General features: G+C 44.6%; 1 protein-coding gene across 2 annotated transcripts in view; it reads right to left on the bottom strand.

Annotated features, from left to right (window-relative positions):
• Nucleotides 1-22292, bottom strand: part of ZC3H12B (zinc finger CCCH-type containing 12B) — a 59661-nt gene that overhangs the window by 11182 nt on the left and 26187 nt on the right. Inside the window, exons 1-3 of one of the 2 annotated variants that reach the window (XM_027842673.1) lie at nt 10875-11114; nt 6396-7162; nt 1041-1180 (exon numbers count right to left, since the gene is read on the bottom strand). In XM_027842673.1, the coding sequence (XP_027698474.1) occupies nt 1041-1180; nt 6396-6991 (736 nt within the window). In that variant the 5' untranslated portion in view covers nt 6992-7162; nt 10875-11114. Of the gene's footprint in view, nt 1-1040; nt 1181-6395; nt 7163-10874; nt 11115-22292 lie in introns of those variants that run through there. The other variant, XM_027842672.1, reaches the window with a different exon arrangement.

The following is a 22292-nucleotide window of genomic DNA, read 5'->3' as shown; positions in this document are numbered from 1 at the left end:
GGGGGCTTTAGAACAAAGAATGTCAGAGAAATAAGGGCCTTAAAACAGAGAAGGTCAGAGCTGGGAGGGGCCTTAGAACTAAGAATGTTAGAGCTTTAAGGGACCTCAGAACAATGTTAGAAAGTTAAAAGTGCAAGGGACTTTTAAAGACTGTCTAGTTCAAGCTTCTTATTTAACAGATGAGGAAATTGAGGCTCAGAGAGGGGGAGTGATTTACCCAAAGTCACACAGCTAGTTGGTGGAAGAACACAGACAGAGCTAGAAGGGACCTTAGGTCGTCTAGTGGAACCCTGCCCACATCCCTCCCAGCCCTTTCCCTACTGATTTTACAAAGGAAGAAACTGAGGCTGGAGGAGATGCAGTGACTTGCCCAAGGCCACCCTGATGACAAGTGTTGCAGGACAATCTTAAGCAACACCTTTGGGCTCTTGGCCCCTTGATGTCTCCAGGGCACAGGGCTATTCCTTCCATCATGACATAATAGGGAGAATGCTGGGCCAGTTGTCACAGAGACAGGGTCCAAGTTGGGTTCTGCCACTGTCTGCTGCATGACCTATATCAGCTCCCCGAACCCTCTGAACCTTAGCCTCCTCTTCTGTTAAATGGGGACGATCATATTCGAATTTCCCCCCTTATGAGGGGTTATAATCGTCCAATGAGGACACAATGTCAAAGTGGTCTGGAAATGGCAAAATCCGTTTGCTCTCTAGCTTTGACACACGTTTGTCCTTCCCCTCTATGAGCCTCAACTTCCCTATCTGTAAAATAGGCAGAATAATACTTAGCCTGCCTGGGTCCCTCACTGAGTTGTTGTGAGGGTCATAACAGAGAACAGACATGAAAGTCTGCAGCCATGAGAACTGTGTGAGCCTTCCTTCCCTGGCCTGCTTGCTCTCTGCCTCAAGCCAGTACGCTGACTCTTTTAGGAAATGGGGACTGGGTATGGGGGAGCAGCCTGCTCTGTTTTCCCTACACATTTTCCCAGCCAACAAGCCAAGCTCGGACATAAGCTGGGAACAAATGTCTTTTAGACGCATTACCTGTAATTGGCGCATCAGGGCGAGACTGCTCCTTCCGCCATGCAGGTACAAATACCGTAATATCTTTATGGCCTTTCTCCAGAAACCAGTCCACGGCTAATTGTATTCCCCTGCAGGAGAAGCCTTCTTTGTTCCCATGGCTGAAAGAATATGGAAAATAATATGGGAGAGCAGCAATTTGCAAATGGATACACAGATCTCTGTCTTCCTTAGTTACAAAGGCTTAGCCCAGCTAGGGCTCTCAGTCTGGGAAGGCAAAACACCAGGGAAGGAGGAGGAGGGTGGGGAGGAGACCAAGAGCTTAGCTTTATTTTGTTTTTAATTAAATCCAATGCCTCTTCAATTAATTGGGGTATTTGTCTGTTGCTTGCACTTTACAAAGCCCTTTCTTTCTCCTCCATTATCTCCATGGATCCTTCTAATGGCCCGGTGAGTTAAATAGGCCAGGGACTGTCCTATTGGTTAAAATATAGACCGCACTTCTAAAATGGTATATTTTTGTAAAAGGGAAAAAGAATATATGCATATTATATGTAATATCTATTATATACGATAGATATTATGTAACATCTATTCTATATACCAGATATAACACATAGTCTATATACTATATTATATAGAATATAGTTTACAGATATTATATATAAGGTATCATTGTACAAAAATAGATGTAGATATATATGTAAGGGAAATGGACTAGACTTGTGATTTCATGGGGATAAGGAATTCCAGGATGAGGAAATGCCTTCACCAGTTCAGGCTGGTACCTTGTGACTTGCTCTGGGTTATACAGCCAGGGTGTGTCAGAGCAGAACCAGGGCTTCCTGGTTCTGAAGCCAGCCCTCCATTTACTAATGAATTTCTAATGAAATTTCTAATGAAATTTCTAATAAAATTTATTCACTAGGTGAATTTTTCGCTAATGAAAAATAACACTTCCGACAGGCCACACTAAGGGTTTGTAAAAAGCCATATGTGGGGGGAAAGTTGAGTGTATATTTTGATCAATTAGGTATTATATTGCTGGGACAAGTAGGACTGGGGGGGGCTCAATCAATCAATAAACATTTATTAGGCACCTACTACATACCAGGCTTGGGGGTCTTCAGATTCTACCTCTGGCACTTTGCATTAACTACTTCAAGGTCTACAATTTCTGGGTGCTCATAACTGACAACAGTTGTCCAGGATCTTAAGGACACCAATGGCACTACCTCCTATTGGCCAACATCTCCACCACAGGGAGAACTGGTTGAGAATCCTTCATAACCACTCATGTTGTTTACCCAATGCCCAAGGAGATGTAAAATGTTAATTACACAGCTATTTGTAAGAATGAGAACCATGACAGAATTTGGTAGTTGGAAAGGAAACTGGAGAATGAAAAAGTTAGGACATGGATTGGAAAAGGATTCTATTTGTTGCCATCATCTTAAAAACTGGGCAGTAGGGGTGGGGGAACCATGTCACATACATGTGTCTTGGCCATGGAAACCTGGGTTCAAGTCCTGGATCTATACTGACTTGTTACATGAAATTGAGCACATGCCACTTCCTCTCTCTGGGCCTTGGTTTCCTCATCTGGAAAATGGGAGGCTTGGGTTTGGACTAAAGGTCCAAGGACCCTAAGATCTCTTTTGTCTCAAAGAATCTGTGACTATCAACGCAAGGGAGATTGTGCCCTGACAGATGCACACATATACACATAAGATGTAAATCACACTTAATTGACTGGGATGGTTGCGTGTGAACAAATTCTCTCATACTGTTATATGTAGAGCAGACTCCCACAAGGTGACAAAGCTCTTTCAACACTAGGACTGCAGATTTGTTCTGGATTCATCAATCATCAGGCCACAAGAGAAATGCATTAAAAGGGCAGGTGGCCTCGAAGGCCAAGGGAGCTGTGAGAAGATAACAGAACTCCATCCATACATTGACAACAATGCTTTGTTAAATACGGTTTTGTTCCTATTTCCAAGCACATGCTGCTTATGGTTCAGAGGCCTCGGTGAGAGGGAGGGCAGTGGCAATGCAAAGAGCCTAGATGGGGCACTAGAGAACTTGCTTCTTGTTCCAGCCATTCCATTGCTGACCTTGGGCCTGCAATCTTCTCCTACAGAAGATGAAGGGAGTTGGGCTGGATGGTCTCAAAGGTCCTTTCTGGATCTCTGACATTTCATGTTCTAAGGTCTCTTCTAGCTCTAACTTTTTGTATTCTAAGGGCCCTTCTAAGGTCTAGAAAGTTATGCTCTAAGGACCTTCCTGGCTCTGCTATGCTCTGTTCTAAGGCTCCTGCCAGGTCTGACATTCTGTGTTCTAAGGCCCTTCACAGGCCTGACATTCTTTGTTCTAGGTCTCTGCCAGCTCTGACATTCTGTGTTCTAAGCCGTGACACTCAGTGTTCTAAGGCCCCTCCCAGCTCTGACATTCTCTGTTCTAGGACCTCTCCCAGCTCTGACATTCTGTGTTCTAAGCCCTCTCCTAGCTGTGACATTCAGTGCTCTAAGGCCCCTCCCAGCACTGATATTCCCTGTTCTAAGGTCCTTCCTGGCTCTGATATTCTCTATTCTAAGGACCCTCCCAGTCCCGAATTCTCCGTTCTAAGCCCCTTCCTAGCTCTGACACTCTGTGTTCTAAGCCCTCTCCCAGCTATGACATTCTGTGTTCTAAGCCCTCTCCCAGTTGTGACATTCTGTATTCTAAGGCCCCTCCCAGCACTGACATTCTGTGTTCTAGGGACCACCCCACTATGACATTCTATGTTCTAAGCCCTCTCCCAGCTCTGACATTCTGTGTTCTAAGGCCCCTCCCAGCACTGACATTCTGTGTTCTAAGGCCCTCCCTGCTCTGACATTCTGTGTTCTCAGCCCCTCCCAGCTGTGACATTCTGTGTTCTCAGCCCCTCCCAGCTGTGACATTCTGTGTTCTAAGCCCTCTCCCAGCTGTGACATTCTGTGTTCTAAGGCCCCTCCCAGTCCTGACATTCTGTGTTCTAAGCCCCTCCCAGCTGTGACATTCTATGTTCTAAGCCCTCTCCCAGCTCTGACATTCTGCGTTCTAAGGCCCCTCCCAGCTGTGACATTCTGTGTTCTAAGGCCCTCCTTGGTCTGACATTCTGTGTTCTAAGCCCTTTCCCAGCTGTGACATTCTATGCTCTAAGGCTCCTCCCAGCATTGACATTCCCTGTTGTAAGGTCCCTCCCTGCTCTGACATTCTGTGTTCTAAGCCCTCTCCCAGCTGTGACATTCTGTGCTCCAAGGCTCCTCCCAGCATTGACATTTCCTGTTGTAAGGTCCCTCCCAGTCCTGACATTCTGTGTTCTAAGCCCCTTTCAGCTGTGACATTCTATGTTCTAAGCCCTCTCCCAGCTCTGACATTCTGTGTTCTGAGGCCCCTCCCAGCACTGACATTGAGTGTTCTAAGCCCCTCCCAGCTGGGACATTCTGTGTTCTAAGCCCTCTCCCAGCTGTGACATTCTGTGTTCTAAGGCCCCTCCCAGCACTGACATGCTGTGTTCTAGGGCCCTCCCTCCTCTGACATTCTGTATTCTAAGCCCTCTTCCAGCTGTGACATTCTGTGCTCTAAGGCGCCTCCCAGCAGTGACATTCTGTGTTCTAAGGCCCCTCTTAGCACTGACATTCTGTGTTCTAAGGCCCTCCCTGCTCTGACATTCTATGTTGTAAGCCCTCTCCCAGCTGTGACATTCTGTGTTCCAAGGCTCCTCCCAGCATTGACATTCCCTGTTGTAAGGTCCCTCCCAGTCCTGACATTCTGTGTTCTAAGGTCTCTCCTTATATCCAGCTTAGACATCCTTTTTTATAGGATCCTTCCCAGCTCTGACGTTCTAGGGTTCTAAGAGTCACCTCTCAGTCTAGCCTTTCTAGTTAAATTTTGTCTAGCCTATGGGCCCTTATCCTCTCACACTCTGCCCTTCTTCAATGGTCAAGTTTTCTCATGAGCCTGACAAAGAACACTGTTACATTTAAACTAAGAAGAACCTAGGCTTTGGTGACCAGTAAGAACAGACCAAGTTTGGGCAGAGTCACAAACCAGTCCCAGGGAAATGAAATTTTCAGAAAGAGAAATAGTGAAAAACCATCTGTTCAAATTATAAAGGGGTCGCAACCTGTTCTGTTACGGACCTTAAAGGCCATCTAGTCCAAAGTCCTCATTTTACAGAAGGGGAAACTGAGGTCTAGGGAGGTGAAGGGACTAGCCCAAGGTCACTGTGGCACCAATGAAATTACAGATCCTAGAAATTTTACACAAGGTTGGGTAGGGCAGGTTGGGAGCAATTTATGGAGGGCCTTGTACATGAAGTATATAGTTTGGAAGAGATATAATAATAATAATAATAATTCTCATTTTAATTATGTTCCATTTCTTATGGAGTACTTTCCTTCCTCTCTCCAATCCTGTAAGATATGAGGGTCAGAGAGTCAGAGAAGTTAGGAAGATTGCCTAAGGTCACCAAGCTAGGAAGAGTTGGAGCCCAGATTTGAACCTAGATCTCCCAACTCCTGTCCAATGGTCTTTACAACATCCCATTGGTAATGGGGAGCTCTCATAGATTCCTGAGCAGGAAGGTGGGGCGTGGGGCATGGGGCATGGGAAGACAGGATGAAAGCGGTGGTAGGAAGATTAGTTTTGTGTACAAGAGGGATCAGAGAGAGAGAGAGCAGAGACTAGAAAGTCATCTACTTCGCTCTATGCTAATGGCTGTTTCAGAATGCCTGCCCAAAAAAAGGGCCATAATTTCTAAGGAGAGAGAATTGGAGAAGAGAGGCAGCAACAGCAGCAGGTAACATGAACCTGTATCAGTGACATGGATAGCACCAGGAAGGAGTTCACATTGCGACTGTGCTTTCGAGTCAACCAAGTACTCTCGTCATGACAGTGCCCACACAGAAGGATCACACTCCCATCCCAGATGACCTATCTAGACCTTACTTTCCTGTAAAGTGAAGGGCAGTTGAGCAAAAGCTAGATGTTCTCTAAGCTTGAAATCATGCAAGCTTAAGTGTTATCCTTTCCATCTTACAGAGGGGAAAACTGAGGCCCAGAGAGGAGAAATACCCTAGCCAAGGTCACACAGGTGACAAGTAGCAGGGCTGGGACTTCCTCTCAATCTGGCATGCTTTGCACAGAACTGTGGACTTTTCCTTATCAGACCGTAAGCTCCTTGTGAGAATAGGGACTGGCTTTTGCCTTTCTTTGTATCTCTAGTACTTAGCACAGTGCTTGGCCCATAGTGAGGGCTTAATAAATGTTAAGTTAGTAAAAAATGACCAACAGAGGACATTTCCTTACCCTGGGTTGGTCTCAGAGAAGAGAAAAAAATGTTAGCGTTACCTCATGGCCACGTTACTTCCGTCTATGACAACAGGTCTCAGGTTCTCAGTGTTGTCCGCAGTCTCGTCTTCCAGGGACAGCTCTGGGCTGGCCACGTCCCTGGCGGCATGGCTGTGTTCTGCCCCTCCACTCTTCTGGCCCTCCTCCTCATTCTTGTTCCCTAGCCTCACAAGTTCAGCCAATATGTCATTGATGAGGGCATCTGGGCCGAGTTTGCTCAGAACAGCTTGAATCTGCTCCCCAGCATAGCCGAGTTTTAAAGCGAAGTCCATTTTGGCCTGGTACTCTTTGTCCACGGGGGGCTGCTTGTCCTCTTCGAGCTTTGGGTCCTGCTGGGTGCTGCTCTGAGAGAAGCTGGGTTGGTCCAGGCAGGGGGAGCGGCAGAGCTGCCGGTGTGGCTTGGGGGGCAGTCCTTGTTCTTGCCCCTGGAGGTGGCTGGGATTCTGCAAGCCCAGCTGTTCTGGCTCACTCTCAGAGCTGGTCCAGTCATCAGAGTCAATGCTACAGTCTTCAGTGGCTCCCTGCTGCGGGTTCCTCCCTTCTTTGGAAGATCTCCTCTTCATTCTTAGCATCTTCACCAGGAACCAGACCGTCATCCCTTTCAGCTGCCAGCCAGGGGTACCATCTTCTCCTTTTCACTCCCCAAAATGCTTTGACTTCATAGTCGAGATCATTCTTTAGGATACGTGGGCAGTATGGATAGGGGCTTGTTGTTCTGGTTCAGTCTGCTGGAATGTACACAGATTCCCCCAAAAGATTCCTAAAAACTAACACACATATGCAATAATTAATTGGAGTTACGTTCCGGGAAAAGGTCTGGAATACAGAGACTTAACTTCTAGGACATTATGGTTCCCTGGACTCTTGATTTCTAAGCTTAAACTGTCTGGAATCGTCTTAAATTAAAACAAAATGAAATAGACAAAACCCCAGGTTACCTTATTCTCCAACAATCCTAGACACAAAAAATTTCAGTGGTGGCAATGAGGCTGAGTTTCTGCCCATAAAGTAAATTCCTAGTTGAAGTTAAGCCTTTGTCGCAACAACTTTGGGGAAGGGGAAACATGACATTTTACCTCTAATCAGGAATAGATTTCTGGAAATCCTGCCTTCTTTTCTACTAGCTCCTATATCTATCCCTTCTAGTTAAGACTGAGCCCAGAGTTCAAAAGGTTATGACCTGCTTTCTCACTGTTCCTCTAGAGACAACCTCATCTGGGAGATAGCCAAGACAATAGAATTGCTTCCATGTGAAATAGCCTGTAAGGGTCATAAATAGAGAGGGGAATTCCAGAGCATCCATCCAGGGTGGGGCTTCTCTGTTGAAATTGTTCAGTGAAAGGAGAAAGCAAAATATGGATCAAAATTGTAAAACAATTGGGAGAGCAGATCAAAACAAGAGTGTGATAATTTGTCGAAGACCACGAGGTCTATAAGAATTCAGGAGCTTCTCCATGCCCCACCATTGCCAATCAAAAACATTTCTCTCTTGCTCCCACAACCTGTTATCATATCTTCCTAGAAAGATTAAGCATGTTAAATGACAAGTGAGACTTTGCCTCGTGTTGGATGAAAAAAAAATGAGAAACTTTCTTTTAAATAATGGTCAGAAAACAAAAACAAAAACAAAAAGGGGCAGCTAGATGGCACAGTGGATAGAGCACCAGCCCTGGAGTCAGGAGGACCTGAGTTCAAATCAGATCTCAGACCAGACACTTAACACTTACTTTGACCCTGGGCAAGTCATTTAACCCCACTGCCTAGCAAAAAACAATAAACAATAAAAATAATAAAACAATAAAAAAATGTCAATACTAACAACTTCAGGTTGCAGAAATTTAAATAAGGCCCAATATTGGTTTTACTGTTGCATGTGAAAAATACTATGAACACCCATGGGATCTTCTCAAACATACATGTCATTGAGGCTAAGCTGGAGATCCCTCAAAATCAAAGAATGTCAGAGCTGGAAGGGACCTCAGAACCTAGACTGGTAGAGCTGGGAAGGGCCTTTGAACCTAGAATGTCAGAGTTGGAGAGAACCTTAGAACTTAGAATGGCAGAATTGGAGGGAACCTCAGAACTTAGAACACAAAATGTCAGAGCTGGGAGAAGCCTTAGAACACAGAATGACAGAGCTGGAAAGGCCCTTGGAAAAGGGAATGTCAGAGGTGGAAGGAACCTCAGGATATAAAATGTCAAAGTTAGGAGAAACCTTAGAAAATAGAATGTCTGATTTGGAAAGGACTTTGGAACTGTATGTTATAATGTTAGCAATGGAAAGACCTTCTGAACAAAAAAATCTGTAGTGCCAAATTTTAAAGGTACCTGAGGGATTACTTAGCTCAACTCCCTTATTTTACAGAGCAAGAAACTGAGTCCCAGAAAGGGTGAGTGGCCCAAACACTGAGCTAGCAGCAAAGCCAAGAGTCAAACTAATCTTTTCTCTATCGAGCTTAGGAGGGGAAAAAGTCCTTCCTTCACAAAGGAACAAAGATCAAAGGGTAGATGTTATAAGGGGTAGGGACCAGATTTTGGCTCAAGATTTATAAAACAACAACAACAACTAAGAACTTTCTTACATCATAATATCTGTGAGATAGTAGGGTCTAGTTCCTGTCTGTCTTTGTATCCCTGGCACTTAATCAGATGCCTGACACACACATTGTAGGCACTTAATAAATGTTTATTGGTACCTTCTGACCCTAAAGGTCATTGAGTTCAACCCTCATTTTACTGACCAGGAAACTGATGCCCAGGCAGATTGAGTGACTTGTCCATGATCTCACAATGAGTGGCAGAGCCAGAATCTGAATCCAGGGTCTCTGATTCTTTTCATTATAAGGCAGTTAGTTGGGTAGAATGTGGGACCTGGAGTGAGGAAGACCTGAGTCCAAAACCTGCCTCTGACATTAGCCCTATGACCTTAGGCAAGTCATTTAACTTTTCTATGCCTCACTTTCTCTATCTGTAAAATGGGCATAATTTTGGTGAGGCTCAAATGAGTTAACATACATAAAGAACTTTGTATACCTTAAAGTGCTATATAAATGAGAGCAGCTGATATTATTGTTATTATTGTTGTTGCTGTTGTTGTTATATTCCATTGACTCCCTAGCTTTGAGCTGAGATTGGATGATTATTTATTGGAGATGTTTTAGACAGAATATCTCCCTATGGGTATGTGGTGGACTTTGGGCCTTGTCAATTCTGATCGTCTATGATGTATCTACTATATCTTAATCTAGGATGAAACAAAATATTTCTTAACATCTAGAAAGCCCCTTAAACATCTTTTCATTCTTATTGATGTCTTTTGTTTTTATATCACCTTCATTTCCAAATAGATTCCTCCCGACCCTTCCATGCCCATTGAGCCAATCCTTGTAACAAACCAGAAGGAAAGGAAAATGAAACAGTTTAGCAAAAACAAATACAAACTTGAAGTCTGACAGTATATGAAATGGTCCATACCTGTAGTTTGGAGAAGAAGGGGAGAGAAGTGTGGACAATTCTGTTTGAGGCAAAGTAATATAACATGATATAGAGGCAGCACACCATAGCACATAGTAAGCTGGCATTGGAGCCAAGAAGACGTGGGTTCAAGTCCTGCTTCTGATACATAATGACTGTGTCACCCTGGCCAAGTCACTTCCCTTCTCAGTTCCAGAGGCAACTACATTGATACCCCACGAAGGAATCCCTTACAACAATGAAGTATGATAGTTCCAGAGCAAACTAGAACTCTCTAAAGCCTGTAAGCAGCAGAGAAGGTGCTGTATTGGTAGGGCTTCCTTATCTGGGAGCTCTTTATTCCGATGAAACCACAGGTCTAGACCTTATCCGTGTGGGGGAGAAATACCCCGGCACGTGTATTTCAATCAACAGGCATTTACGTGCTTGCTATGTGCCGGGTACTGTACTATGCATTGGGGGTACAAAGAAAAATCGAAGACATTCCCTGCTCTCAAAGATCTTACATTCTAATGTGAGATGACATGTATACAAAAGTAGGTCCATGTAAGATACATATAGACTCAAAGATAACCTTAGAAGGGAAAACATTAGCAATCGTGCATATATTTGTAGGTGAGACATATACACACATGTCACACACGTATAAAATTATGCACATACATGCACACATACATCAACGCACACATTGCCACATATAACACACATGTAAACACACAAACCAGAGCTACACACAAGTATGCACTACCCAAGTCACAGATATACACATATAGTACATATGTGCACACATATTACACACACACACAATACAGATATACACATACAGATTTCTGTAATGCAAAGTCAACCACTGACAAGACACATGCTTTGACTGACTCCTCCCTCCAACCTTCACATCAGTAAGGGCCAACTGGAGAGCCCTCACGGGTCCCAACAGGCCCACGGTTCGGTAGCCCCAAATAAACCTTTTTCTACAAACAAAATTTGTCGGAGATTTCTAGTTACCTTTCCTTCATTTCAGTCAAGTCTGGATAAACAGGAAGTGGTACTGCCAACAGCATCTGGGAATCTCCAAGAGCAGCTGTGGGTCTCCTTTAGTAAAGAAGATATTTTGGAAACCCTCCATGAATACAAAGGGTTAATGCCATTGCCTGGGAGAAGCTGCCTACAGAGCAGAGCAGACGTTCACTCCGTCTGGGTACCATGCCCCCTGAAACCAGGATGGTCCCCCACATGACTTCAGAAGTTTCTAATAAAGTATTTGCGAACACTCAGAGACACTGCTTCACTTTCACTTCTCCATCGATCTTGATTATTCAAAATCTGAAGCATGTTTCCCCTTTTTCAGTTTGTTAGACATTTATAGGTCCTGGTCAAAACGTCACTGCACTGAGAGGTGGGGTGGAACAAGAGGGCTGGGCTGGCAGTTGTGGGACCCTGGCTTCAGTCCCAGCTTTACCACACTTGCTGCCTATGTTGCTCAGGGCAAGGTATTACCCCTCTCTGGGCCTCAATTTCCCAATCTGGAAAATGGAAGATTTAGGACTAGACTTTTTAGCTCTGGTCTCTCAAATGCTATGTTCTAAAGTTTCTTCTTCCAGTTCAAATATTCTATGTTCTGAAATCCTGTTCATCTCATCCTTCTGAGATCCCCTCAAGCTCTGACATTCTGTTTTCTACGTTCTAAGATTCCTTCTGGTTTGAACATCTCACATCTCCTGTTCTAATGCCCCTGTCAGCTCTGCCTATCTGTTGTTCTGTGTTCTAAGGTCCCTTCCAGCTTTGCCGTTCTTTGTTCTATGCTCTAAAGTCCTTTGTATGTGGGACATTCCATTTTCCAGGTTTCTGACCGGGAGTCTATAAACTCATTTTCGAAATAATCTTGATAGCTGTATTGCGATTTCCTTTTGCTTTATTTTCAAACACGATTCTGAAAACGGGTCCCTAGTCCTCCCTGCAGGGGTCCGGGCTACAGAGAAGGTTCAGAAGCCTGGCCTGGCTCTGTCACTCTGCAATCTGTGTGGCAGAGCTGTTTGATGGGCCGGCCCTGCATACCGAGGTCTAAAGCAACTGCTTATGAAGCCAATTATTTATTTACATTAGGAATGGGAGGCGGTGCACACCAGACGTGACAGTCACCCAGAAGCGCTGGTGGCCCCTGGTTAGTTACTGAAGACTGCACTCAAGTCTATTAATACCCACAGTAATCAAATCGCTTTCTCTTTTGCTCTGTCTTCCCTTGACTCAATACCAAAAGCTAAGTAGTCCTCCTTCCTGAAGGTCAACAGCCTGTTGAGAGGATGACATATGCAATACTAAAGTCAAACCCCGGGGAAACCCCACCAAAGAGAAAACCCCAAATCCTTTGATCTTCCTAGCAGCTGTAACGGAACATTTTCTACCGCACACCTTTGAAGCAGTAAGGAGTGAGAATAAGTCAACTAAAAAAGACCTTGGATTTATCAGCAGGGGCCTTGAACTAGTATATTTTTAAAAATTACAGTAGCCATTTGTCTTAAAATCAACAAGCACAACAAACAGAACTTAGACTATAACAACTTTGAAAACAGTCTGGTATAGTGGACAGAGCCCTAGACACCCGGGTTCTAGTCTCGGTTCTGCCACTAACTTGTTTTGTGACCTTGGAAGGTTCTGGTCTCTTTAGGCCTCGGTTTCCTTATCTGTAAAAGGAGATGATTTGACTAGATGGGCTCTAAGGGCCCTTTAGCTCCAACATTATGTTTTAAGGTTCTTTCCAGTTCTAGTATTCTATGTTTGATGGTCCAAGATCCTTTCCTTAGAATGCTAGTTCTATTGGCTGGGGGGTGGGGGGAGAGAGGGGAAGGGGAAGGGGACACTTCCCTTCATAGAATATTAATTCTAAGGAGATTAATTATCTGCCTTGGAATTAAAGCTTCCTCAGGATGTGAACTTCTTGGAAGCAGAGAGTGACCCCTCCACATCTTCTCATCCTGTGTTATTCTTACCTATCTGTGATTTTTTTCTAACTCCTTTATAAGGGCTCTAACCAAGGTGCCCAATGCTTTCCTCTGGTTTGTTTATTTAGATAAAGAGAAAGATGTGATCTCTGCTTTTTCTTTTTTTTGGTTAGGAGCTCATACTTATCATTAATACAACTATTAATATGGGTAGTTGACAACTGAAGTAAATGAAACTGGGTAAAGAGAAAGGAATAGGGACAGCTAGGGGGTGCAGTGGACAGAGCACCAGCCCCGGAATCAGGAGGACCGGAGTTCAAATTCAGCCTCAGCCACTTGACACTTACTAGCTATATGACCCTGGACAAGTCACTTAACCCTGACTGACTTATGGAAAAAATAAAAAGAAATGAATAACTGTACAAATATGAAGGTGAATGGGAGGTTTCCCCATCTTGATTTATGACAGATGCTCTCAAGTACCCTCATTTTTTATTATTATTGGTTAATAACACATAAAAGAAATCCTAAAGGACTAGCACATGTGGGTAAGTCACATTCAGTCATATGAAATTCTAGGACTGAACGGAGTTCGTTTTAAGGTACCATTGGCTTTGCCAGTGGCATGGGAAAGTGGTAGGACACTGGCCTCAAAGCCAGATGTTCTGGGGTCAAATCCCAGCTCTGTAACTTAGTACCTGTGTGACCTTAGTCAAGTCATTTCCCCTCTATGAGTTGGTTTCTTCTGTAAAATGGGAATAATAATATTTACAAATCCCTATCCTCTAGTGTTGTTGGGAGGAAAAAAACTTTTCTTTCAAAGTTCTATGTCATCATCATCAGTGTCATCCTCAGACAAGTCATTTGCCCTCTCTGGACCTCAGTTTCCCCACAGTAAAATAGGAGTGCTTAACTAGTTAGCCTCCAAGGCCCCTATCAGCTATAGATCTAGGATTCTATGGGTAACCTTGGGCAGGTCACCTCCCTGGGCCTCAGTTTCCCCATCTTTAAAATGAGAAGGTTTGACTGGATGACCTTTTAGATCTCAGGCTCTAAAATATTCCATCCGCCTATTACAAGCTACAGTAATTAAGTTTTCACCGTGTCAGAAAAGGCTATAAGGAAAAAACAAAGTCAACAAAAGCCAGGCAAGGCAGATCTGACTTCTCCAGAAACCGAGGCATACATACATAGAAATACTACAAAATGAGCCATCAAGGAATTTTTCCATAAGAACAAGCGAGGAAGGCCAGAGAGGCCCCTAACATTTGTTGAACTGTTCCTCTTCCCTGTAGGCCGGCCCAGCCGCCTGCCTGCACCACCAGCCCAGCCCAGCCCAGCCCCAAGCCTTCATTCTTAAAATAGAGTTTATTCACCACACATTCATTCAGAGCAATTTCACAGGCTCAGAAGCTACTACAGAAACGAATTTTTCTTTTTAAAAATATGCTGAGTAATAACCTATATAGGGACAGGACATTTTTGGCAAAGTGCATAGAGCCCAAACGTCAAGAATGGGGCCAGTAGGGCTAATGATCTCAGATTCAAAACTGGCTTCTCTAGCCCCACCCCCCACTCTCCAATAGGTGTTAAACAAAGGGCCAACTCGGGATTTTTCACACCGTGGATTATCTGTAGCCCACTTACAGTCCCGCGTGGATGACGAGCCCAGGGTATGCAAATATTAAAATGTTAGCCAAACAATATAGCCAAACAAAGCCTGCCTCTTCCCCCCTCCCCACCCCACCCCCCATGCAAACAAACAAACAAACAAACAAAAAAAGATTTGGGGATGATTTCTGTTGGTGTGAATTTTCCACACCACTGCACAATTTTCTTAGCTTGGCCCTAGATAAACCAATACATATTTATTAAGAATCTACTATGTCCAAAGTACAAAAATGAAATATTCCTTACCCTCGTAGAGCTTACATTCTACACTGCTCAGTGGATGCAAAGTGTGTGTGTGTGTGTATGTGTGTATATATACAGTGTGTATGTGTGTATATATGTATGTATATGTGTATCTATATATGTGTGTACATATGTATCTGTATATACATATTTTATATATATACACACACACACACACACATACATACACACACAGAGTAATTGACTTCAAGAGGGTGAGAATGTTCAGGAGAGGCCTCATGTTGGAGGTGGGTCATGAACTGATCCTTGAAGGAAGCTCAGGGTCTTTCCAGGTAGAGAGGTAAGGAGGGAAGGCAGGCCAGGGGAGAAGGTTGGCAGCCCAGGCAAAGGAGCAGAGGTGAAAGATGAAATGTTGTGCACAGGACTAGGCAGCAGGCCAGTGAACGAGAACTGAGAGTGTGTGAAGGGGAACAGTGTGACACTAGCCTGGTTTTGTCATTAGGAAAGTACACAGCTCTGTACTGAGTTGCTACTCTCAGGAGTGGTACAGAAACCAGGTTGCAAAGGACCAAAAGACCTGAGAGATTACTTGCTGGAGGAATGAATGAATGAATGAAATAATGAACAAATGAAATGAAGTGAACGGATGAATAAATGAATGCTACTGTGGTGCACTGCACCCGGAGAAGCAGGTGATGTGGGCGATAGTTCCAGTTCTCCCACTAACTTGCTCCCAACTCCACCATTCTCTCTTCTAAAGTCCCTTCTAGTTTTGACATTGCATTCAAAGGTTCCTTTCCAGCTCTGATCTTCTATGTTCAATATATATTCTAATATATCTTTCAGCTGTGATATTGTGTTCTAAGGTCCCTTCCAGGTATGACAGTCTGTGTTCTGTGTTCTAAGGTCCTTTCCAGGTGTGACATTCTATGTTCTGTGTTCCAAGTTCCCTTCTGCTTGTGACATTCTATGTTCTGTGCTCTAAGGTCCCTTCCAGGTGTGACATTCTATGTTTCATGTTCTAAAATCTCTTCCGGCTGTGACATTCTATATTCTTCCAGCTCTGACATTCTATGGCTCTAATACCCACTGCTTTGGTCCTCCACATCAGTTAATGATATTTGATGCAAATATAACTGAATTTGTAAAAACCAAGCAAAGCAGGTGTGGTAGAAGCCCACTAGGAACATTTTTAAGTTTATCAAATGAAGAAAACAGAGATTGTTTCTCAGCTCAGGCTGCACCCAGTCATTACTTAATCTGATTAGGTTTGGGCTACTGAGGGATGAGCCTGCCTTATTGCCTTGTACCTTTCTCTTCAGGTACAGCTAGGAAAGAAGGGCAGTGACCTGCAGACAAGGACCAAAGTGTTGGCACGTTGAGGGGACTGGGAGGCAAAGATTTCGTCCAACCTTTACTATCAGGTAACCTCTTCCTCATTTGAAAACCAGAAAGATACTCACATTGAGTCAATCTGTGAAAAGCCTAAATTAGCTGACTCCTTCTCCCTTTTAATTCATATGAAGCTAATCATATACAACAATAATTATACCACGAAGAAGACAAATATCTGCCTCACCGTTCCCTTTCCCTCCCGCTCCAGCCGCCTACCTCCCATGCTGGAGAATGGCTCCCAGGTAGTAACACTGGGTGATAACAGCAAGGAAGAAAGAGAGATTTTTTTTTTTTTGCTCCGGTTTGTAAAAAAGGTATCACTCCACTCCAACTCTCCAAGCCTCTTAAAGTCTGCTATTTCATTAATCTATAAACAAAGCAGACCAACCCCAGAGGTGAGAGCCTTCTCTCTCCAGCAGACGCATCCTAGGTGTGAGGGTTTTTTTTTGTAATCTTTGATGCATTTTGAAAGATGATGTTGGAACAGAGCAAAACCCATCAAAGCAAGAGCTGAAAAACTGGGAAGCGAAGCTTCATTTGCAAAGGAGGCTGACTTTCCCTACCGGACCCCACTCACTTCTGCTCTACCTCGCACCCTACATTTCATCTCATCTGCCAGAACATTTGCTGGGCACATTTTTCACACGTTCCTGGAACTTTACCATCCATTCATATTTCTTAGGTTTGAAATGTCAAATGCCGTGAGTGATCTGATTTCAAAGCCCGTCTGTCTGATCTAACCAAACATCCTTCCGAAAAGTCTCTGTTGTCTGAACTCATTTACAACCCCGCTAATGAATTCGGTCCCATAAGCATGCAACTATCCCCGAGCACTCCATACCCCAGGAGAAGAAGGTAATAGTTGCATACTCACTTTTCCTTTGAAATCGGTAAAGGAGGTATGGAAAAATATCTGTTGAAATCCATGTTGGAGAGCTGCAGTGTGCCCTATCGGGTCTGCTTTCTGCTAGAGTAAATGCTGTGAATGTGGGTTCTCTGGCCACTAGTGACGGCCTGGAGAGGTGTTATGAAAGCTACTTCTCCAGAGAACACGCCCACTTCTATGACTCACTAAAGGAGTTTCTCTCTCTCTATCTCTCTGTCTCCCCCTCCTCTCTCTCTTCTTCTCATCCTCTCTGTCTCCTTCTCCTCCTTCCCTCCCTCTCTCTGTCTGTTGTCTCCCCTCTCCTTGTTTCAGTCTCTCCCTGTTTCTCTCTCCCTCTCTGTGTCTCTGTTCTGTCTCTCCGTCTCCATCTCCCCTCTCCCTCTCTGTGTCTCTCTCTTTCCCTCTTCTCCCTTTCTGTCTCTGTCTCTCTCCCTCCCTTTCTCTATCTCATCTCTTTCAGAAAGAAGAAAGCCACAGGAGAAATTTGCCTGTGTCATCCCACCCTTACAGGTCAAAGAAAAAAGGAGTGAGTGTCTCATGACTTGTAAAAATCAGCACTTAATTGTTCTTCTACGTAAGAACACTGGTGAGTCTGATTTTTTTGTGTGTGCCTGCCAATTCAGAAACTTTCCTGACAGGGGCTTTGGGAAGGATGAAGCCCATTTCTCTGTGACAACTGCCGCTGGAAATCCTTGGGCTGAGCTAGACAGCAGGGTCCAGCGAGCTCAGGAACCTCCTCCGTGATGTCATCCATACACTCTAGCTGGGCTAGCCTCAGAGACCTCCAGGAACAAACGGGAGATGTGCTGGGAAACAAATGCCCTGAATCAAACCGGGGAGGGCTAGCCACACTGGAGGACCTCAAGGGGGGACCCTTCTCCCAGAATTCTTAGATTCTCCCCATTGTTTCAAACACACTGTTTGTTTAGACTTCCTTCTTCAGGCTGAAGTGCAGTTGCCTCTCTCTCTCTCTCTCTCTTTCTTCCACAGCTGCTCTGTTCTGTCTCAGCAGCAGCTGGACTGCTGTGGCAAGTAAGGGAGTTTCGTGAGCAAATCTGGTTTTTAAATCATTTCTGAATCCTTCAGGACAAAAGGTACTTCCCAGCAACATCATATATTATGATAAGTAATAAATCAATAATACTACAAGTTGGGAGCCTTCCTGGGCCCACTACTTTCTAGCTATATGACCTTGGGCAAGTCATTTCCCCTCTAGGAGGGTGGGGCATCATTCGTCCGAAATGGGTATGTATATATACATATATGTGTGTGTGTGTGTGTGTGTATATATGTGTGTGTGTGTGTGTGTAGATATATATGTATACACACACACATATACACACATATTTTGGATCAGACCAATTGGTGTTGGGAACTCCCTCCACTAATGCAGATGGCACCTACCCTATGGTTTAGGGTGTTAGAGTGGCCTGGGGTATTGAGAAGCTAAGTTACTTGGCCAGGGTCACACAGCCAGAAGGAGTCAGAGGCATACTGATGCTATCAGGAATTGTTCCATTTTTATCTGTTTCCTCAGCACCTAGCACATAGAAAGTGCTTTAAAAATGCTGCTTACTCACCTATGGATAGATTGACCTATTGAGATAAAAAGAATCTTTCTTTTACACAGTTTCATAAACATTACAAAGCACTTTCCTCTTTACAACCCCAAGAGATAGGTAGTATCTTTTGTTTGGGGGGGGGGGGGTTGGACTAGGGATTTTATTGCTGTAGGGAACTCCCTGGGGGGAAACTTCCTCTATCAAAGCCAGTGGGCACCAGTTCTGAAATTTCTAGTCTTAGAGAGTTGCCTGGGGCATTAATAGGTTAAGTGACTTGCCCAGGGTCACACAGCCAACATGTGTCAAAGGCAGAACTTGAACCCAGATCTTCCTGACTTCAAGGCTGGCTCACTCTCTACTACAGCCATGCTACCAAATATCATTAGCTTCATTTTACAGATGAGAAAACTGAGGCACAAAGACAGAAGTGGCTTGCTCATATAGCTAGTAAGAGGCAGAGGTGGAACTCAAGCTCATGTCCTCTGAGTTAGCTCCCTCTCACCTCATATTTCTCCTAGTACTCGCCTGAATCTCCCCTCTGACCTTATCACACTCCACCTTGTGCCATACTTAACTGGGGACCTAGTGGTAAGATTGTTACGTCCCCAGCACTTAGCACAGTGCCGAGTGCACAGTAGGTGCTTACTAAAATGCTGCTTGGATGGAACCTGATTCATTGTCAGAGGAATCTTGTCTCCGGTGGAGGAGCAGAGGAAAAAGTACTATCTTGCTCAAAGGCCACCGGAGCTGAGACAATTCTGATTATTTCCGAGAGGACCAGAAAGTAATTGATGAGAGTGGCCTTGTAACTGGGGAGGGGATGGGGGAACCCCGACAGGGTGCAGGGCTCATTGAAATGAAAGGAGTCTCAGGCTGAGCAGCTTGGGGAATCAGCTGACTGCTTAGTTCTCCTCCATACATTTGGTGGTTTCTTGACCAAAAGCGAACGATTTCCAGCAAATCCCCGAGGCTAGGTTTGGGATCATGAAGGAATTGCTGGGCAGGGTATTTGAAGTCAGAAGACCTGTTCTTTACACAGTAGCTGTATAACCTTGGGCAAGTCACTCCTCCCACCCCCTCGGTCTTAGTTTCTTCCTCTGTGATATAAGAGGATCAGTCTCAATGGTCACCTTTAGCCCTAGCTCTATGATCTTATTATGTGTGACTTTGGGCAAGTCACTTTTCTCCTCTGGGCCTCAGTTTCCCCATATGTAAAATGAAGGGGGTTGGATTTGGTGACCTTTAAGGTCACTTTGAGCTTTGATATTCTCTGATTCTGGGAGTCAGTACCTCCAAAGTAGTGCTGGCCTGAAATCAGAGCCCCAAGGCATTGTCTTGAATGTATTGGGAAATACTTTCAATTTTGAGTCAGAAAGGTCTTTGGCCAGGATGTGTTACTTACTAGCTGTGTGATCTTGAGTAAGTCACTCAATAATAGGAATAATCCCCCAATCACACAATACTAGAATTCAAAAGCTGGAAGGGAATTTGAGCAGCCCCCTAGTCGAACCCATCCACAAAAGGAAGTCCCATGACGACATACCCGAAAAGTGGTTGTCCAGCCTCGTTCTGAAGACTTGCAGGGAGGGAGAAGCCCCCACCTCTCGAGGCAGGCGATTCCATTTGGGGCCAGCTCAGATTCTCCAGCTGCTCTTTCCCGACCTCGGCACCTTCCACCCTGTGCTCCTAGTTCCGCCCTCTGGGGCCACCAGAACCAGGCTAATCCCTCCTTCACATGACAGCCCTTCAAATGCTTGAACACAGCTATCATGTTGCCCCTGAATCTTCCTTTCCCCAGGCTAAATATACCCAGTTACTTCAACCAACCTCATATGTCATAGACCAAGGCCCTTAACCATCCTGGTTGCCTTTCTCTGGATGCACTCCAGTTGATGGATGTCCTTCTTAACCCGTGGCTCCCAGAACTGAACCCAATCCTCTAGATAAGGTCTGAGAAGGCAGAGGACTGTGGGACCATCACCTCAATCCCAGAAGCTTTGCCTCCTCTTCATACAAACTAAGATTGCTTTTGTCTTCTTGACTGCCGTATCACACTGCTGAGCCATATTGGGCTTGCAGTCCACTTAAACCTCCAGATCTTTTTCAGACCAATTGCTGTCTCTCCACTGCCCCCATCTTATACATACAAAGCTGATTCTTTGGTAGACTTTACACTTTTCCCTATTAAATGCCATCTTATTAGATCTAGTCCATCCTTTTGGATCCTGGCTGTGCTCCAGTGTGATCACTGCCCCCTGCCCCTGGCCACCATAATAACTGATCTGAATACAGTGTTTTTTTAAGCTTACAAAGTATTCCACGTCCATTATCCTATTAGAGTTTCACAACAGCCCCATGAAGGAAGCATCAGAAGTATTATTATCATCTCCATTTTTCAGATGAGGAAATTGAGGATTAGAGGGGCACACAACTTCCAGTCAAAGGCTCGAACCCAGGTCTTCTTGGCTCAACCCGAGCATTCTATCCCCACCCCGCCTTTGCAGAATCACCCAATTTGTAAAAGTTGCAAGGGACCTCCAGGGCCATCTGACCCTCTCCAATCTACCCACCAAGGGGTTGGTCAGCCTCTGCTTGGAGACCTCCAGGGAAGCCATCAGCATTTCTCAAGGCAGTCCCCTCTACTTTGGGACAGTTCAAATTGTTAGGAAGTTTTTCCAAGACTTCAAGCCTCAATTTGCTTTTTTTGCCCCTTCCACCCACAGTTCCTGGTTCTGCCCTCTAGGGCCAACAAGCCCAATACCTCCCCCACAGGACAGTCTTTCAAATTCTTTCTTTGCTTTTTTTATTTAATTCTCTTTTCATTATCAGCTTAGTCTTTCAAATTCTTGAAGACCACTATTGTGTCTGCCCTCCCCTTCCTCCAGTCTTTTCTTCATGCCAAACATCCTCAGTTCCTTCAGCTGGTCCAGATATGGCATGAATTTGAGGCTTTTTACCATCCCAGTGCTTAGCACAAAGCCTGGCACTTAGTAGCTGCTTAATGAATACCTATTGATTGATCGATCCTGCCTGCCCCTCCTCTAAATGTTCTTTGGCTTTTCAATGTCTCTTTACTTCAGTTTCTTCATCTGTAAAATGAGAGTAGAGAGGCAATTTGGCGTAGTGGATAAAGAATTGGTCTCCAGGTCAGAAGGTCCTAGGTTCAAGTCTTAATTGTAACTCACTAGCTGTGTGATTTTGGGCAAGTCACTTGCCTCCTCCTTGCCCCCAGGCTACTCCGTAAAACTAGAAGCTGTAGAACAAGGGCTTGATCTGCTTTGGGAGAGAGTGCTTTCTCACTCAGGGTTCTCTAATAACAATGAAATCACAGCTCCAGTTTTTTTTTTTTTAAAGGGGGTGTAATAATCTTTGTAATTATATATCATCTGTAAGGATATCCCCAGGGGGCAATGATATGACTTAGAAAGTGTTATGCAAATATATCACAAAATTATTAAATTAGGGATACTTGCCTGCCTGGGCCCTGGGGGGTGGGGAGATTGGAGGAGTCGGGGGGAGGCGATGGGGGTGGGGAGATTGGGAGGATGAGGAGATTGGGGGAGTGGGGGGATGAGGAGATGGTGGAAAGCAGGCAGCACCTGGGGAGCTCCACTGAACAACCCCACTGGGCTGAGCCTCAACTCTGTTCCAGAAAACACTGTGGGATTTAGGCAGGTCACTTTTCTGCTCTGGGTTTCACTTTTTCATCAGAATTCAGGGCCAGGATGAGATTTGGCCATTCTTTGCTCTAAGATCTTCCCCATCT

The sequence above is a fragment of the Vombatus ursinus genome, unplaced genomic scaffold (assembly GCF_900497805.2).
Source record: "Vombatus ursinus unplaced genomic scaffold, bare-nosed wombat genome assembly UNPS02014882.1, whole genome shotgun sequence".
In the NCBI taxonomy this organism is placed as follows: Eukaryota; Metazoa; Chordata; class Mammalia; order Diprotodontia; family Vombatidae; genus Vombatus; species Vombatus ursinus.
This window is presented reverse-complemented; position numbering and strand designations above follow the sequence as displayed.